Source organism: Aquarana catesbeiana, linkage group LG01 (genome assembly GCF_042186555.1).
Source record: "Aquarana catesbeiana isolate 2022-GZ linkage group LG01, ASM4218655v1, whole genome shotgun sequence".
Lineage (NCBI taxonomy): Eukaryota > Metazoa > Chordata > Amphibia > Anura > Ranidae > Aquarana > Aquarana catesbeiana.
In genome coordinates, this window is record NC_133324.1 from 515,981,653 (window position 1) to 516,000,872 (window position 19,220).

At 40.9% G+C, this 19,220-nt stretch overlaps 1 protein-coding gene across 1 annotated transcript; it reads right to left on the minus strand.

The window, feature by feature from the left end:
* Nucleotides 1-409: 409 nt before the first annotated feature.
* Nucleotides 410-13,188, minus strand: PRSS57 (serine protease 57). Its single transcript, XM_073594044.1, has 5 exons — nt 13,043-13,188; nt 7,347-7,494; nt 1,903-2,047; nt 858-1,118; nt 410-772 (listed from the first exon to the last, which is right to left on the minus strand). Exons 1-5 carry the CDS (start codon nt 13,092-13,094, stop codon nt 620-622), a joined length of 759 nt encoding a protein of 252 aa, XP_073450145.1. The 5' UTR covers nt 13,095-13,188; the 3' UTR covers nt 410-619.
* Between the last annotated feature and the right edge of the window lie 6,032 nt (nt 13,189-19,220).

Below are 19,220 nucleotides of genomic sequence, written 5' to 3' on the forward strand. Positions count from 1 at the left end.
CGGATAAGGGTCTGGTATGGATTTTGGGGGGACCCCACGCTGTTTTTTTGGCATGGGGGTTCCCCGTAAATCCACTGTGCTGAAAATCAGAGCAACTAAATGCCAATCTGCTGACAGCCTAAAGATTTACTGCTGGTCAGGGGCTTTGGGCTTCGAAAGAATAAAAGCCTCTGGCAAAAATAAATAGGAGCAATGCTGGCGGCAATTTACAAAAACGCTTATTTTAGTAGCATAATTATAAATGTAGAATTTCCTTGCTAAAGAACTTTTTTTTTTTTAATCAAGTTGTTATGGGTAAAGTTATGCTTTAATAAAAAAAAATAAAAACCTTTTAAAATCGATAAGCCCCCCTTTAATACAACCCCGCTGGTTTTTATGCATTGCATATTAGAAAACAACAGAGTCAACATTTCTCTTAAACAATTGTCTTTTTATTTAATATAATCAGCACATTTACTGAACAGCAGTTGCCTAATTTTTCTTAATGCAAGCGACTAAAGCCAACATACCAGTTAATTAATGCTGTCTATAAAAATTGCCTGGCAGTTGCTATGAATTAAAGCACCGAATATTCATATTATAGATCTGTGTAAATCAAAAATATTGAATGTGTTTTCTCTCAGGATCTGTTTATTACTGATTTAATCCAAGACATAAATGATGAAACGCGAGTGTAAACATCAGGTGTGATAGGACTGCCACAGCGGAATCCGGAGAAAGAAACCACTCCTTCAACATGATCCTCACAAATAAGGGGTCCTCCAGAGTCGCCCTATAAACATAAACCATACACAGGCATAAATTAGCAACTTGACAGAATTGTACTATGTGTCAGTAAAGATCAGCTTCTTACTTACAGAACAGAAACCCTTGATGTGCAGCCCTTGGCTTGCGGTACAGATCATGGTGTCGAAGATGCTCTGTTTCCAAGACACATTACAGGCCGCAAGTGTGATCACATTTACATCTGTTTCCATCAGAGCCCTGGGTAAAGTCCCAAAATCTGACACATATCCCCAGCCAGCAACAGAGCAAGAGGTCCCGGGAAGCACATCTGTGTCAGCACAAGGAAGCTTAATGGTTTTTACATAGGGAGTAATATTGGCCGATGTGTTCAGCTGAAAATAATAAATGGCAAATTTAATATTATAAAGAAAAAAAATATATAAAAGTAGTTTTTAAGACAGTTATCTAACAATATTCAATGTCACATTTTTTACATGCTGCTCCACGTGAGATTAGGTTCCACACTTCACAGTCATATCTCAGGTGCTGGCTTGGCTTGTTTCCATCAAACCAATCAATTGTACATGCAACAACCACGAAGGCCCCTCACTCTTCCTATCCTAAGGAAAGGGAGCCTTGACTGCTGGATGCTTGGCATCTAAGTGGGGCGTCATCCTAACTAGGGAGTCGGTGTGGCTACGATGGCACGAGGTGACTGGGTGGAGCCTGAACTCTAGAAAAGGCTACGCAGAGGCATGCCACCTCTACTCCCAAGAGAAGTTAACGTCATGAGAGTTGCCCACCTGCCCGTTGTATGTTTGGTCACAGCTTTCTTGGCGGTTTCACCTTGCCAGCAATTTAGCATTGCCAGCAGATGGCAACTGAATAAAGCCTCCTAAGGAATGCTATGATGTACACAGCTCTTCCAACCAGAATAAGATGAATTATCTTTGCATATTTTGCAATATGCAGAAAAAAATGAGCAACTCCTTGATTGGTCTAAGCCTTGCATAGAAACAGTTTCATTATTTTTTTTAGATGAAGTGCCATTTACTGCTCCTGCTATAGGACATCAAACAGAAGATATACAATTCCTTATATTATTGGTCAAGTGGCAATTTGCAAAATAGACCATCACATTTTTAATTGCCGTATGGTTGAAAGAAGAGAGCTTACCTTTAGCAACTGAAGGTCATTCTGTAAGGTGTTTGGGTTATATCCTGGGTGCTGGAATGATTCTTGGACAGGTGATACCTGAACAAAGTCATCTGGTTGATTCAGGTTATGAGCTCCGAGAACAACCCGTACCATGTCCACAGGTCTGTAACAGAAAAAGTGTTTTACCTCTATTTCTTGTTATTGCTGCTGTAACATGATATGAATGGTAAATTCAAAACTATAATGTTTTCGAGCTTCAAATATTAAAATATGTTTTATTTTAAAGTGCATCTAAAGCCAGATATTTTTTTGACAGGGTAGAGAATAGTTAATCTGGCCCCGAGGTTTTTGTTGTCTGTTTGTGCCCCATTGGGGAGATTTTTCCTAACAGGAATCTCTCCAAAGTGAGACAGTTGTCATCAGAACATATATTTCCATTGGAAGATGTTCCTGTTCCATTGACAACTGTTAAAATTTAGATTCTGATTTTTCCTGCTGAAATGGTCACCAGGACCAATAGAGAGGGAGAATTTTCCTAGTGGGGACAAGGACAACCGTAAAAAACCCAAAGGCTCTAAGCACTTCTCACTCTAATAAATTTGACTTTTATACTGTATACTTTAACATGAAACTCTACCCTAGATTTTCTAAGGTTTGGGGGAGGGGATGGAAAAAAATGTGATCCTCAGCAGATCAGCTATCACCTCTGGTACTATGACATGGCCATGGCTCAGCTAAGCTTTCCGGCTCTACATCCAGAAATTCTTTTCCCATTTATTCCCATGGAGAATCCAGTTGAGGGCTCGTGGCACCAAAATAATGGATGCATTATTTTTAACGTTTATAGAACCGAGTTCTAGCTTTGAAGTGTGAGCAGGATGGTATTAGATCTAGAAAATGTATCAAGATCTGGGAAATGAGAATAGTACTGCACTGTCCTGGTTCACACCGCTATTTCTGTGTTCCAGATGCGTTTTTGCATGTGCATTTTTGATGGGTTGCTGTGCATTTTCCCCCTCTTTTTGTTCTTCATCTCAATTGAAGACATGTGCATTCAGGTGCCTTTTTGATGCATTTTGTGGTGTTCCATACAGAAAAAATGTAACATGTTCTACTTTTGTTGACTGCACTGAAACGCACTGCACTGGCGTGAACTAGGGCCCTTGAAATCCATGTTAAACATTGTCCATGTGTTTTTAATGCAGAATAAAAATGCCCCTGGACTGTGTGAACAAGCCCTGAAAAAAGGCAAAGAAATGGACAGCTGATGATCAGAAAGGCCATCCTAAATCTGCTAACTTGCATGGGACTATCTTTACATTAAAGTATGTAAACCCAGAAAAGATTTAGAGCAGTATTAAACCCTCAAAAAAAATTGTTATTTTTATATTTTGTTATAAATTATTTTAAAGCTTACCAATCCTTAAACATGGTGGCTGCATTATTTATCTTTTTTTGGGCTTTATTTCCTTTATTTTAATCTGGTGATCCGGCCACTAACACACTTCCTGTCTCCACTCTGGATGGAGAAGAAATGAAGACACCCTTGGACACCAGCATTGCCAATCTGGAGAATGAGTAGTGTTATGCCATGTACACACGGGCGGACTTTTCGGCATCAAAGGTCCGACGGTCTTTACGACGGACTTTTGACGGACTTTTGAACGAACGGACTTGCCTACACACGATCACACCAAAGTACGACCGATTCGTACGTGATGACATACGACAGGACTAAAATAAGGAAGTTGATAGCCAGTAGCCAATAGCTGCCCTAGCGTCGGTTTTCGTCCGTCGGACTAGCATACAGATGAGCAGATTTTTCGACCGGTCTTGAGTCTCGTGTTTCAAATCTAAAGTCCATCTGATTTTTGCCCGAAAAAGTCCACTGCAGGTCCGATGAAGCCTACACATGGTCGGATTGTCCGAAGGATTCGTATCGTCGGACCAGTCCAGTTGAAAAGTCCGCCCGTGTGTACACGGAATTAGATACACTAGTAGATTTAGATGGTCTTGATCAACAAATTTAGGCTGAACTCTATCTAACACTTTTTAAGAAATTACAATTTTTTTTTTACTTTTGGGATAAAGGTTTTTACATATATGAATAAAGCTGATAATTGTAATCACCCATGTCAATTGTAAATGGTTTGTCTCTAACTGACACTTTTACTGGATAGCTTGATAAGTTAAAGGAAATTGAGGAATAACAGACTTCAAGTAGTCATTTCAACACACATTACCCAGACATGGTCCTGTATTGTTACCATCAGGAAACACATCTTGAGAGTAGCCATGCAACACGTGCTTGTAGAATACTCAAGAAATTAAAAAAAAATTATAATTCCTGAGAATGTTTACATGGCTAATTGTAGTTTGATAGGTGGGCAGGGCTGAATGGTGGGTATGGTCAAATTACACTTAAAAGTAGAAGGGACTTAAATGATAGGTCCAGGCTCAATAGTGACAATATGCAAACAACAAACAGGAAATCATGGCAATTTGAGAATAACAAATGGGAAACGTGACAAAAACAGTGGCAGCAATGACAATAAGAATGACATGCTCCATACTCCAGTCCTGCTGCCACCTCCCCTGTGGAGCTAGTAGTTCCTGTACAAATATTGGGAAATGTAGTTCTACAGTAAAATGACATGTCCCAGCCTGTGTGCAAGCCCGTGTACACACACACTGCTGCAGGCCACTTTACATACACCCACCAGACAGGAATACACCCAGCTGGCTATCACTCTCCTTCTCTATTTACCTCACTCCCCAGCTGCCAGCAAATCCTGCAATTCAAAAGCATAGCTGCTATTGGGGGTACAGCCATCCCCCAACAGTCAACTTATACGCCTGCACAGCACTCTGCTTTACAAACATTGCAGGTCATTCTGGAGAAGGGCCTGAATCTATTAGGCCTCATTCAGACATGCGGTTGGGTGGTGGTAAAAATCCATGGTTGAGCCACGTTTTTGCTGTCCCACTTAAGCTGCAATAGGCAGCGGACAGGGATGTTTACATGCCACAGTCACAATGCTTCACTTTGCAGCCAAGGCAAAATTTACTTGACATGTAGCAATTAGCAGGAGGCAAGCCTGCCGAAAGCAACACATTCAAGCAAATGGGGAAGCACCGCAAGCGCCCTGCAACTTATGCAATTAACACTGTTGTGGTGATTTTGTTAGCAAAAATTAGGTTAAAACAGGCGGTGAGGAGGTGTCACATCGCCTCACCACTGCCTGTCAATTGCCTCTGAAATGAGATCCAAACACAGATCGTGCTTCATGGGAAAGGTAGATTTGAATGCACGTCTAACTCCACCCTTAATGATCTGGTGACTGGTTAGAAATTCCACCATTGCTTGCTCAGTTCCAGCAAGTAGCCAGGTATAATGTACAGAGGAAGGACCTGTGAAGATCAGCATCACTGAGATGCAACAAATAATGAAAAAAAGGTGAAAACTAGTGTTTTATTAAAGATATAGGCTTGATACAGGTTAGCAAACTAAAAGTCTTTCTATGAGGGTTTCCATCTATGTAATAGTGCTCCATCCTCACAACATTATTTGGTTTAATAACTGGTAAAAAAAAAAAATATATTATTTTATATTATAGGATGAACAAACCGTGGCTGATCATTCAACAGTGGTTCATTTCAAAGAGTAGCTAGGTATGTTTAAAACCCACCTACTTTCTGCATGGAGTTTAAATGTTCTAACAAAGTTTTGTGGGCTTCTTCTGTAGTCAAATGAGTGTAGAGACATTAGATTGTTACCTCCTTTAGGGAATAGAAATGAATGTGAGTTAAAGGCTAACTTCACCTTTTAGACCATGTTACATTTTACACCCATATTTAGGGTGTAAAACGTAACATGGTGCCAAGCTTCTCTACCACTTCAGCTATCATTCCTTCACAGAGACCTATAAATGAATAAACTACCACAGCAGACTGACTTGTAGTTCTCAAAGAGGGGGTAGGAGAGGAGGGAGCGCCCAATAATCAATGAAATGCATGGAGAGTATAATTTGTGATTGTTTAATGAAAGTTCAGAACATGGTTAGGTCAATGTGTTTTAGGGGAAAAGGCTCCCCCTTCTTCAGGGCTGCTACTGTTTGTAGACAGTGAGCAGAGAAAATCCCATATGGTGGGTTTGTGATATCAGAATCGGAGTTTCTCAATGATAGCTGTGTTCGCCCTGAAGAAGGGGGAGTCTTTTCCCCCTAAACGTGTTGGCCTAACCATGTTCTGAAATATTCTCTGTCCATTTCATTGATTACTGGGCGCTCCCTCCTCTCCTACCCCCTCTGTTCATATGGGAAACAACCTTTAAGGTGGTACCCACAGGCAGCAGCCCACGCCCTCAAAAAAAAAAGGGCCCACCATCTTCTTCAAACTGTAGTGGGGCAACAAGCATTGGAGGAGAACTCTTCCACCCTACCACTACCATCACCCAACCATTGACTCATGATCAACTGAGTCAGTCCAGCGTGATCTCCAACCCTACAGATTGTAGTTCTCAAAGAGATACAAGTGTGGTTATTACTGCACATTTACTCTTTCTCCAGTTCTCTAACTGAAAGTCTGTACCGTGCCCAGGGGCCCCAGGTGCATGGGGGCCCCATTACAATCTTGCATTACATCATACTTGTACTGGATTTTTCAGGCCGTTTCCTAGGCAGCTTCCCAGAATAAGCCTGTCCCTGGGCTAGATCTGCAATTAGAATGACATCTTCCCCCACTTCTTTACACTTTGAAACTTTGCAGGGGAAACTGTACTGTGCCCTCCTGCCTCCACCCCGTACTGTGCCCTTTGTGTTGATTAGTCTTCGATATATGGCATGTTTTCTTACTGTTTAAAATCTATTTTATTGAAAGCATTATTAGATATGTGTTTTTTTTTTATATTATATTATATTTATACTTTAATTTTTGAGAATCAGTGGGGTAGGGGCCCCAGTGCATTACTTTGCCCAGGGGTGCTTTATGCTATTAAGATGGTCCTGCCAGAGCTGTAAGTAAGTAGGAGCCTGGCTTTGCACCCATTGATCATGGTTGCAATGCTTTGCAGGCTCCTATGCATAAAGTAATAAATGTCATTTTTGCTAAAAATATATGTGCACTAGGTGGATTTAGCTTTTAATGTGTTTATCTCACTGGGGTTGATTTACTAAAGGAGTAAAGGCTGTTCACTTAACATGGTAAATATTACTGTTTACCAAGTTTGGTGAATATGGTGAAGCTCTGTTCACTCTGAATACTCAATCATAGGTGAGTGAAAGAAAATTATTTTTGCTAGCACCTGATTGGATGGTTGAGGTGAACACAACATCCCCTTATTCTATAAACTCAGAGAACAATCACTTTGATTAGCAAACAGTCTCTATTCCTTTAATAGATCAGCTTCAGCCAATCACTGCATAATACTTCAGCATCCAAAAAAAAAAGCCCAGGTCACTTACGTGTCTTCCATGCAGTGTGCTGCAGTTAGAACCCATTTGGGATCAATGAGGGCTCCTCCACAGAAGCTTTGGCTCTTCATCTGTAGAGACACCATGTATGGCCTGGAATGTGCTTTGGCCTCTCGCCCCCCTACAATTCTATATGCTTCTGTTTTAACATAATAATACAGGTAAATATATTTAAAAAGTATAACAACATGTACAATGTGCTTTTCTTCCATTGGGCCCTCATAACCTAAAATAAGATACGCTGAAATCATTATATCACTCCGTTTTGTTACTGATTTAATAGGTAGACAGCTGAATAGATCATTATTAATCAGAACAGATGGAAGTATAATTTATTATCTGATCAATATATTTTTTTCAATTTCAGGCAAGGTCTCAAAGGAGTGCAACAAGGATTGCTACTGCGTGTAAATAGTTATTGAAACTGCTACGGACCCACTTCAACACAAACACTTGGAAAACCACAAATATTCAGTATCTCACAAAGGTGAGTACACCCCTCACATTTTTGTAAATATTTTATTATATCTTTTCATGTGACAACACTGAAGAAATTACACTTTGCTTCAATGTAAAGTAGTGAGTGTACAGCTTGTATAACAGTGTAAATTTGCTGTCCCCTCAAAATAACTCAACACACAGCCATTAATGTCTAAACCGCTAGCAACAAAAGTGAGTACACCCCTAAGTGAAAATTTTCAAATTGGGCCCAATTAGCCATTTTCCCTCCCCAGTGTCATGTGACTCGTTAGTGTTACAAGGTCTGAGGTGTGACTGGGAAACAGGTGTGTTAAATTTGGTGTTATCACTCTCACTCTCTCATACAGGTCACTGGAAGTTCAACATGGCACCTCATGGCAAAGAACTCTCTGAGGATCTGACAAAAAGATTTGTTGCTCTACATAAAGATGGCCTAGGCTATAAGAAGATTGCCAAAACCCTCAAACTGGGCTGCAGCAAGGTGGCCAAGACCATACAGCAGTTTAATAGGACAGGTTCCACTCAGAACAGTTCTCGCCATGGTCGACCAAAGCAGCTGAGTGCATGTGCTCAGCGTCATATGCAGAAGTTGTCTTTGGGAAATAGACGTATGATTGCTGCGAGCATTGCTGTAGAGGTTGAAGGGGTGGATAGGTCAGCCTGTCAGTGCTCAGACCATACGCCGCACACTGCATCAAATTGGTCTGCATGGCTGTTGTCCCAGAAGGAAGCCACTCCTAAAGATGATGCACAAGGAAGCCTGCAAACAGTTTGCTGAATACAAGCAGACTAAGGACATGGATTACTGGAACCATGTCCCGTGATCTAATGAGACCAAGATAAGCTAATTTGGTTCAGATGGTGTCTAGCGTGTGTGGCGGCAACCAGATGAGGAGTACAAGGACAAGTGCGTCTTGCCTACAGTCAAGCATGGTGGTGGGAGTGTCATGGTCTGGGGCTGCATGAGTGCTGCCGGAACTGGGGAGCTACAGTTCATTGAGGGATCCATGAATGCCAACATGTACTGTGACATTCTGATCCCCTCCCTCCGGAGACTGGGCCGCAGGGGAGTATTCCAACATGATAACGACCCCAAACATACCTCCAAGATGACCATTGCCTTACTAAACAAGCTGAGGGTAAAGGTGATGGACTGGCCAAGCATGTCTCCAGACCTAAACCCTATTGAGCATCTGTAGGGCATCCCACAGATGGGGGTGGAGGAGCGGAATGTCTCTAACATCCACCAGCTCCGTGATGTCGTCATGGAGGAGTGGAAGAGGACTCCAGTGAAGCTCTGGTGAACTCCATGCCCAAGAGGGTTATGGCAGTGCTGGAAAATAATGGTGGCCACATAAAATATTGACACTTTTGGCCCAATTTGGACATTTTCACTTAGGGGTGTACTCACTTTTGTTGCCAGCGGTTTAGACATTAATGGCTGTGTGTTGAGTTATTTTGAGGGGACAGCAAATTTACACTGTTATACAAGCTGTACACTCACTACTTTACATTGTAGCAGTGTCATTTCTTCAGTGTTGTCTCATGAAAAGATATAATAAAATATTTACAAAAATGTGAGGGGTGTACTCACTTTTGTGAGACACTGTATGTTGGTTCCTCTTCTGAAAAATCTTAAAAGCTTATGTCATTTTTGTTCACTATAATATTTAGGTCCCTTTTACATGGGTGGTACGATCAGGTTGGCCTGTCAGTTTTTAGGTGCACCTAATTGGAAATTTCATGGAAATCTATGGGGAGGTAGAGAAAAATGTACGTGCATTCATTTACATCTGACTACTTCTGAATCCATCCAGGTCCAGAAATAAATGGAGGTCTGCATCTTTTTCCACTTTTCAAGTCCTAAACAAATGTTGAATCATAGATAGTCTAATATAAACAGATGCATGTCCGTTGACATCCAGCCATTCATAGATCCAACATAAGTGGTTTTAAAAGAAGGAAAAAAACTGAACAGGCATGGATGTCACAAATGTGACACAAATCTGGTTCTGCAGATGACGCCCCTGTGAAAGGGAGCTTAGATTATAGGTTTTCTTTTTCTGAACAAAATACTGCAGGCCATATTCACTCTAAAAACAGGTATTGTTTTGTTTTCATTCCCATTGTGCACACAGACCCATATAGGGAAAGTGCTGTAGGACTGATAATGCTGTTCACAGTATAACTCTTTGACGGACATGCATCAAGCAAATTAGCAGCAAAATGAAGCTACCTCTCAATAAACAAAGTGTATGCAGCAGTTTCTATGTGCATTTGAGATTGGAAGCCAACTGAGACAGTTTTGTACAGTTCTGCAACATGTTTATTCCTGGAGATAAGACTGATTTTCACTCGGGAACTCAAAAAGAATTCAAGCAAAACGAAACTGTATCTGAGCACCACAAACTGTAAATGCTATTTAATTTATTTTTAATATTCAAAGCAAACTCATCCATCCATCCATATCTATAGATCTATATCTATCCATATCAAGTATGGGCTTTATTTTGCTGAGAAATCACTTTGAAAATCACTGTGGTTATCGCGAGTAAGGGCAAATGATTCATGTAGTATTTATTTCCTGGAATCCCTCTGCCTATGTGTGCTTAGCTGAAAAAAACCCTCTTTTCCTCCTTCAGAAAAAAAAATAAATGCCCATGAAGACTCCTGGGATGTAAGACATCATTTTGGGCTAGGCCAGAAACCAGGAAGCAAGTAAAGAAATGTAAAAAAAAAGTTTAACAAAAGTAAATATAATATAACCTCCTATCCATTAATAAATGTTTGCAGTATAATGCCGTGTACAGTTCAATAGCCAGTGCGGCTCTTCTGCTTGATTCCGAGTATGTGTGGAACTTTGTGTGTCGGAATTGTGTGCACACGATCGGAATTTCCGACAACGGATTTTGTTGTCGGGAAATTTGAGATCCAGATCTCAAATTTTGTGTGACGGAAATTCCGATGGAAAATGTCCGATGGAGCCTACACACGGTCGGAATTTCCGACAAAAGGCTCCCATCGAACATTTTCCGTTAGAGAATCCGACCGTGTGTACGGGGCATAAGGATTAAAAATAGTTAATGTCGTTTGAGAGAATTTAGTTCTGCCTTAAAGTGTTTATAACCCCTTACATATACAGGCAGTCCCCTACTTACAAACATCCGACTTACAAACAACTCCTACTTACAAACGGAGGGAGACAACAGGAAGTGAGAGGAAATCTACTCGTAGGAAGGGAAATTCTCTCCTGTAAGAGTTAATATGGGAAAAAGGTACCTCCACAGATGTTTTATCACCAATCCATGTTTCCCTAACAGCCCAAATTTTTCAAAATCCAATTGTCATTGGGACAGAAAGTGAGGTGAAATCTTCTGAACAGGGGCACAGACAGCAAAACAAATGTCACAGTGGTGTTGACCCTTCCCTATGATATCCAAAAAGCTTAAAAATAGATTTTTTGGCTGGAGCTACACTTAAAAAATGGACCTGTTCCTTCTTACAAACAGATTCAACTTAAGAACAAACCTACAGTCCCTATCTTGTTTGTAACCTGGGGACTGCCTGTACTCAGTGAAGTGGCTTGCCTCTGGTGATACACAGAGAAACAAATCCTCCTATATACATTGTACCTGTTTATCTGCAGTCTTCTCTTCTCTACATCTGTTCAAATTGCAGAATTTATAAAGCTTGTCTGAGCTGTCAGAAAATAGGGGGTGGAAAGCTGAAATTACATTCTGCAGCGCTCAGTAGTGAGGATAGGTCTGAGATCTGATTGGAGGGAAGGGACACCCCCCCTCTGCACAGCACACAAGAACAGAGCTGAGGCTATCAATCATCTGGAGATTCTTCTCCTGTCACCTCTTTTCTCTTGGTGTCAGGAAAACTTGTCAGAAGTGACTCATGCAGATAGCAGGGGAAAAAAGCAGCAGACAGAAATGATGCTTAGTGCTCTTAACTGAGACAAGTACACACTATACAAGGATATGCATTGTTCATATTTCATGTCTGAGATTTACAAACACTTTAAGTTTAGTTGGTAGAAGGTTTTATTACTTCCCAGTTCTAATTTAGAGCAGCTGGGGGAAGAGCTGCTAAAGGAGGAATTTATGAATGAAGCTACTATATTTTAATGAATCTGTCTCAAAATCTCTCTCATGGCTCCTGGTTCCTATTGACTGGCTTTGTGACAAAATTGATACATGCCCCTCTTTGATTTTCAGCTGCCACTTTCTGCACACTCTGCCTATGATATTTCCCATGGGTGTTTCTTTCAATGTCATTGTACAGTATACACAAACAACATTCATGTAGCCTGTAGCTTATTCAGAGCATTTTCATTGCTGCCAAGCACTTGTAGACCTTATGTAAAACAATGATATTTGTGCTTCTTCAGAGAGCCAATCATTCTAGAGATGGTTAATCTATAAAAGAGATTCCCACCCTGGGGTGCAAGGTGGAACTTCAGGGGGTGCAACAGAGAGACTGCTTATGTCCCTTAGTGACCAGTCATCTGTCATCACTCAGCCATCTACCAGTGTGCTTTATGGTAGTAGCTGGCTATGTTGTGCTGTAGATAGTAGTCTTGTTGTTTAATTAAAAGGAGAGAATAACCGAACATATACATAAAGTAAATAATTGATTGTCAGAGTATTTCTTTTAAAAATCATTATATAACACAACATCTGACATAAATATTGTACATTGTTTCACTCAAAAATTCATAAATGTATATTGTTTCACTCATACAATTTGAGGATTTGTTTTATGCTGTTGGAGACCTTAAGATTTCAGAAGAAGGGATCATGAACCCATATCACTACAATTTGGAACTTATTATTTGTTCACCTGTAGTATTGTATGTGGTTCAAATCGTGGTTAAAAAATTCTAAATTAGACTTCTTAATCCTCAAATTTGATATTACATTTGAAGGGGGTACAAACATTAATCAAATTTTTCCTAGGAGTGTGAGGTATAGAAAAGGTTGAGAACCATTGATTTACATGATCAGATCTTTATATTCAGTCAAGCACATGAAACCTTTTGAAGGAAAATACGTTTAGTTAAAAGATATTATTCCCTTCACGTGTAAAACAAGTCCATGGTACCTATTAAGCTTAAACTATGAAACACAGCTAAATATCCAATATATTATGCCTAAAACTCAATTTACAAAAACTTAGTTTATATAAGAAGTATGTGTTACCTGAGAGGTTCAGAAGGCATAATGTTGTGGCCAGCAGCATCAAATAGTTCATGGCTTGATAGTAAATGTACGACTCACCAGAAACAAGAATAACGATCGGCTTTTAAAGGAAACTTGGCAATGTTCGTTAGGGAATTTCACCAGACCTTGGTGATGTAAGGATGGTGGCTTTTTGTGTATGCATGGAAATATATGGAGAGGAAGTATATTGTAACTGTAACCACTGAGTTATTCAGAAATTTGTTAAGATTATTGTTCATTTGAAGTCTTGGGTAATTCATCATTTCTTTTCCCTTATGTACCTGTGCCACTTTCTCACTCAAATAAACCTACAAATATTTTCTACAAAATTGTCATCTTTATTTAAGAATCAAAACACCATGCAGGTTTGTGGTAGTTTAGCCTGTATATAGCAAGCCACAGAAGAGATATACTTCTTTCTGGAGAAGCGATTATCTAAAGCAAGCCATATATGGATCGAAATTTGACCAGTTCAGCAGGGACTGACTGGCCAAATTTCCATCCATGTATGGGAAAGCTGGTTGTACAGAAGTTGCTCTACCAACTGTTCAACCACCCTGTCATATTTTGCTTGTTCGACAAGCACTGTTGGCTTTAACCGTCAGCACTGATCAGTGTATTCTGATGGCAGGGAAGCCTCCACACTGTCAGAATACAATAGTTCAGCAGGAGGGATTCCCCCATCCATATCGAGTGTGTGGATAAGGAAAACAAATCATTTTTTTTTTGTTGATCAACCAGCTGGTTGAGCAAAAAAAATAAAATGACTCATCTATTGCCTGCTTAAAGAAAACTACCTGTAAAGATTCCTGATGTAGGCTAGTGCAAATTAGCCAGAGAATGCTCAAACCTAATGGCATGATAAAAAAAGAAAAAGGGTCAACTTGCAGGCTCCAGAAAAACCTGTTTTTCATCATAAGGACAAGACAAGCAAAGTCAGTCACTGCAGTAAGAAAAAACACAATCGGGATGCAAACTGACATGTGTGGGCTAATGGGAGTACTTGTGTATGTCTCTGATGATGGAAAGGACATCTGAAGAAATAAAGGGAATGCTGATGTGGGTGTGTGATTTCTGGAGTGGAGCCTAGCAGAGAAAACTGAGGAGCAGGAGACCGAGAAAATGTTCCAGAGGAAAGGAATTAATGCAGAAACGTACACAAGATAAAGACCAATTCACAGTTGACCTGTCAATGGTCGACTATGCACACATACTACTTTGATGACTCCTAAGGCCTGTAGCAGTGGGACCCTGTGCTACTCAGAAGATGGGTGTTTTATGCCACATTTTTGGAGAGGTCAGCACACTGATTGCACAGGTGTGTAGTGGGATATTAGTTGTGACCTGACTATGGCTCAGGGCCCAACCCAACAGACAGGAGGTCTGTGCATGGGAGTCAAGAGGACTCCCATCCTCTCTGGGAGTCAGGAGTCAGAGAGGCTGCATGGGACTGAAAGAGCATGCATGTCTGCAGGAGGCATGTTTAGTCTGTGACAGTCAGCAAGGAGCTGATCATGAGTAAGTTATGAGAGAGCTTTACTTTAAAGTGTAAGTTCACCTTTACAGAAAAATCTGTAAGGTGAACTTACACAGGTCCACCTCCTCACCCCACCGGTCCCGCTGACCTGGATCGCTGAAATCTCCCATTCTAAGCCCCGGAAGGAATATCAGCGTCAGGAGCCCTGGGCTTAGAAATCCTCTCTGCTTTCTTGCAGTGTCTTCATAGCTGACAGGACGGGCTATGCGGCTGCTGATTGTTTGGCGCCGCCCATGTGACGGCGCTGACCAATTAGAAGGCTTCAAAACGTCTCCCTGGCAAGGGATGTTTTGGACATTCAGTTGAGAGGATTTCTAAACCCCGTGCTCCTGGCGTGGATATACCGGGGCTTAGAACTGGAGATCACCGCGGTCCAGGTAAGCGGGACCAGAGGGGGGCGAGGGGGGGGGCCTGTGTAAGTTCACCTTACAGAGTTTTCTGTAAAGGTGAACCTACCCTTTAAGGAACACTTTTTATTGGTCTGAGGAGCAGACCTAAGGCCTAGGCTTGAGGCCTGAAGCAGCCGTGTGTCAAGAGAGTAAGCCAGGAGGCTGAAGTATTCTGTTACAGTAATGGTGGGACCCCCTGCGTGGGCAAGTGATGTCTTTTGTGATCTTATTCCTTCTTTTAAATAAAAGTGGGCTACCATGCTCTTAAAAAATATAGTTTTGGACTGGCGCAACTCATTGGGAATGCACCTACCCCTTGAGGCTGATCACCCCAATCTTACAGGCCTCTTTCACAATTTCACTTACGGGGCAGTAAAAAAAGGTGGATGAGCTGTGTTTTTACCTACCAAAGAGTAACATACAGCCAGAGAGGGCTGTTCACATGCATTATGGCTGCGGAAAATTTAACAAGGGATATCGAATTGAAAAACTTGCCTATTCAAGTCAATGGGGTCTGCAACTGGGTGCCAAACAGGCAAAAATAGAAGATCACCTCCTGAACACCTGACAGTCAGGCTTCTTAGCCATACTTTCAAAAGTGATCTACTATGAATTAGAGAATTCACAAGTGTGAACTTAATGAGGTTCTTCACCATGTCAGAAGGTACAAACACTGTAGCTGCTGACTTTTAAAAAATACACACTTATCTGTCCCTGGATCCAGCAATGTCCTCACCCGACCCAGCTCTTTGCCGGTCTTCAGGTGCAGGCGCCGGCATCCTAACTGTGGGCAGCTGACTGTGACTCCTTGTGGCTTCACAGCCGGTTACCCACTGCGAATGCTTCCGTGCTGCGCCCTGTGATTGGTCCTGCAGTCTGCTGGGACCTCTGACATGTCCCAAAAGGCTACAGGGGAAGGGGGGGGCTAACTCCCACTCAGATTGCTGAGTTGGAGCCCCCCCCATCCCAACATCCTGCTTTTCAGTGCGTTTGGTCAGTTGGCATTGAGAAATCTTTGTTTTATTGGCCGCTCGTTCCTGATTTTCAGGTCGTTCTTCACAGGCCTTGCTGTTCTTCAGTGCGTTCTGTTTAGTGCGTTCTGACCAGCCGACCGTTTTGAAGCCATGTTACCTGTACGTACTCGTCGTAGAGCTCGTGCATTGTATGTGCTTGGTGCTGTAGTTTATTCTTCAGCCCAAGACCAGTCCATGAACAGGGCGAGGAGGAGTTCATGGACCAAGAATTGGTTGCTTCAGCGTGACCAGTTCTGTCACATGCCTTTGCTCCGTGAGATCCGTGAGAATAATCCTGAGGATTTCAGGAACTTTCTCCGGATGACGGACCCCGTTTTTGACCGTTTGTTGGCTTTGCTGACCCCCTATATCAGCAGGCAGGATACCTGCATGAGGCAAGCCATCACTCCGGAGCAGAGGCTGGTCGCTACCTTGCGGTATTTGGCCACAGGGAGAAGCCTGCAGGACCTTAAGTTCTCGACAGGCATCTCCCCCCAGGCTCTGGGGATCATTATCCCAGAGACCTGTTCTGCCATCATACAGGTCCTGCAGAAGGACTATATTAAGGTAAGATATTTTTCTTTTATTAGCATCACATGTTCTTTTATGTAATCTTTGATAATGTAATGTATTTCTTGCTTCAAACACTACTTACCATCATTGCAATATAGTGTGAATGTCCCCTTTTTATCCTCACACATGCTGGAATTTTTTCCTGTTATTTTTTGTCATGCATGTATATTTTCCTTCAATAACCTTCCCAGCATGAAGTGATGGGAACATATCCACCTAGTCTACTCATTTTGAATGTATTTTGTTTGAGTGTATTTAGTGTGCTTATAATTAGCAATTATCTAGATTTCACAACTCCCCCACCCCCCCCCCCCACCTAAACTCACTCCAAATAGTGTGCTGCTAATGAGCAATTATCTAGATTTCACAACCCCCCCACCCCCCCACCTAAACTCACTCCAAATAGTGTGCTGCTAATGAGCAATTATCTAGATTTCACAACCCCCCCACCCCCCCACCTAAACTCACTCCAAATAGTGTGCTGCTAATGAGCAATTATCTAGATTTCACAACCCCCCCCCCCCATCTAAACTCACTCCAAATAGTGTGCTGCTAATGAGCAATTATCTAGATTTCACAACCCCCCCCCCCCCCTCGTTAAAATTTGCTTGAATGTTCTGTGGTGTTGATTTGTCTAAAGCAAATATATGTTGCAGTTTGCAAAATGCATGTGCACTCTACAAGTGCATTTGTTCCAGTGCTTTAGTAAATGAGCAGAAGCTCTGCTGATTTCCATCATCAAATCATATGCAAGCCTCAAAGTGTTTTCATTAATTGCCCTTGCCTGTGATTGTGTACTCCTTGCAACATGAATGCCTTTTTACATTACCTCATTTACTGTAAGCTGGTTAGCAACTGCACCTGCAGAGTGCGACAACTGCAGTCTTGTAGCCTTTTTAGTCCCTAAATTCCTGCGTGTCCTAAAAGTAATCTTTTTTAGGGATTTCACAACCCCCTAAAATGTAATCAATGTTCCATCAGAGGGGGTGAGCAATCTGATAAGTGTGCCTTTCCATATTAGTTATTCCAGAAGAATTAAATTATTGAATGTTATACTGATGCTGGGGAATAATGTTTTTAATTGTCTAATTTTCTTGCAATGTTAGCTTCCAAATTAATTGATTTTGGTTTTCTTGTTTGATTCCCCAGTTTCCTTCAACGCCACAGGAATGGCAGACTGTGGAATCCCATTTTGCCAGCCGTTGGGACTTTCCCAATTGTGGAGGGGCTATAGATGGGAAACATGTCCACATTGTGCCACCACCCCATTCGGGGTCATATTATTTTAATTATAAGGGGTTCCACAGTATTGTTTTAATGGCGGTGGTGTCGGCACACTATGATTTTTTATATGTGGACGTGGGGAAGAATGGCCGGATGTCGGATGGAGGAGTATTTGCCCAGACGGAGTTCTGCCAGCGTCTCCAGAGTGGTGGCCTGGGATTGCCACCTGATGAGGATAACGTGGAAGGACTCCCCTTTGTCTTCATTGCCGATAAAGCCTTCGCTCTCAGCAAGCACCTCATGAGGCCATTCCCCCAAAGAACCCTCACCCCGGAGAGGAGGGTTTTTAATTACCGGCTGGCCAGAGCTAGAAGAGTGGTTGAGAATGCGTTTGGAATTCTGGCCAGCCGGTTCCGCCTGTTTCAAACAGCCATTAATTTGGCGGAATACAAACTTAATTTTATCATTTTATCGTGCTGCATTCTGCACAACTTTTTAAACAAGCATTCTCCCAATTATATAGGCACAGTTGGGCCTGAGGCCGGACAAATAGAAGCCAACCTTACAGGCCTGGATACTGTCCGTACTGGCTTGGCCCCCCAAAGTGCCCGTCAAGTTAGACAGCAATATGTTAATTATTTTATGGGTAGGGGGGCCATTGCAATGGGCCAGGATATATAATTTTTTACAATAAAAAAAATATTGAGGAAATCTTGCATTATATTTATTGCTTGCCTTTCTTTTGGGCTGTCTCCTAGGTTATGGTCGAGCAGTTGTAGTGCCAACTGTATTTTAATTTTAAATGTCTAAATAAGCTCCATTGCCACTGTAAACAACTTTTTTACAATTATAACCAAACTGATACTGAGCCTTGAAATAACAAACCACACATTTATTTAATTCCTATAAGGAGATGTTTTTATTAATGGTTGTTATGCATTCAGTTCTGCATTTAGTATAAAATGTTCATAGACAAAAATATAATGATATCTTAATAATGTAGAAAAATATAATTATATTTAAATATTTCTACCTAATCCACAAAAAAATATTTTTGGCTTTTTGATTTTCGCAAACAGGCTTTTTTATTTTTTTTTTGGAAAATCAAGTTTTGTTGTTTTTTTTGTTTTTTTGAAAATCAAGTTTTGTTATTTTTTTTTTTTTTTTTAAATCAAGTTTTTTTTAGTTTTTTTTGGTTTTTTAAAATCAAGTTTTTTTAGTTTTTTTGGGTTTTTTAAAATCAAGTTTTTTTTTAGTTTTTTTTGGTTTTTTAAAATCAAGTTTTTTTAGTTTTTTTTGTTTTTTTAAAATCAAATTTTTTTATTTTTTTTTGGTTTTTTAAAATCAAGTTTTTTTTAGTTTTTTTTGGTTTTTTAAAATCAAGTTTTTTTTTATTTTTTTTTGGTTTTTTAAAATCAAGT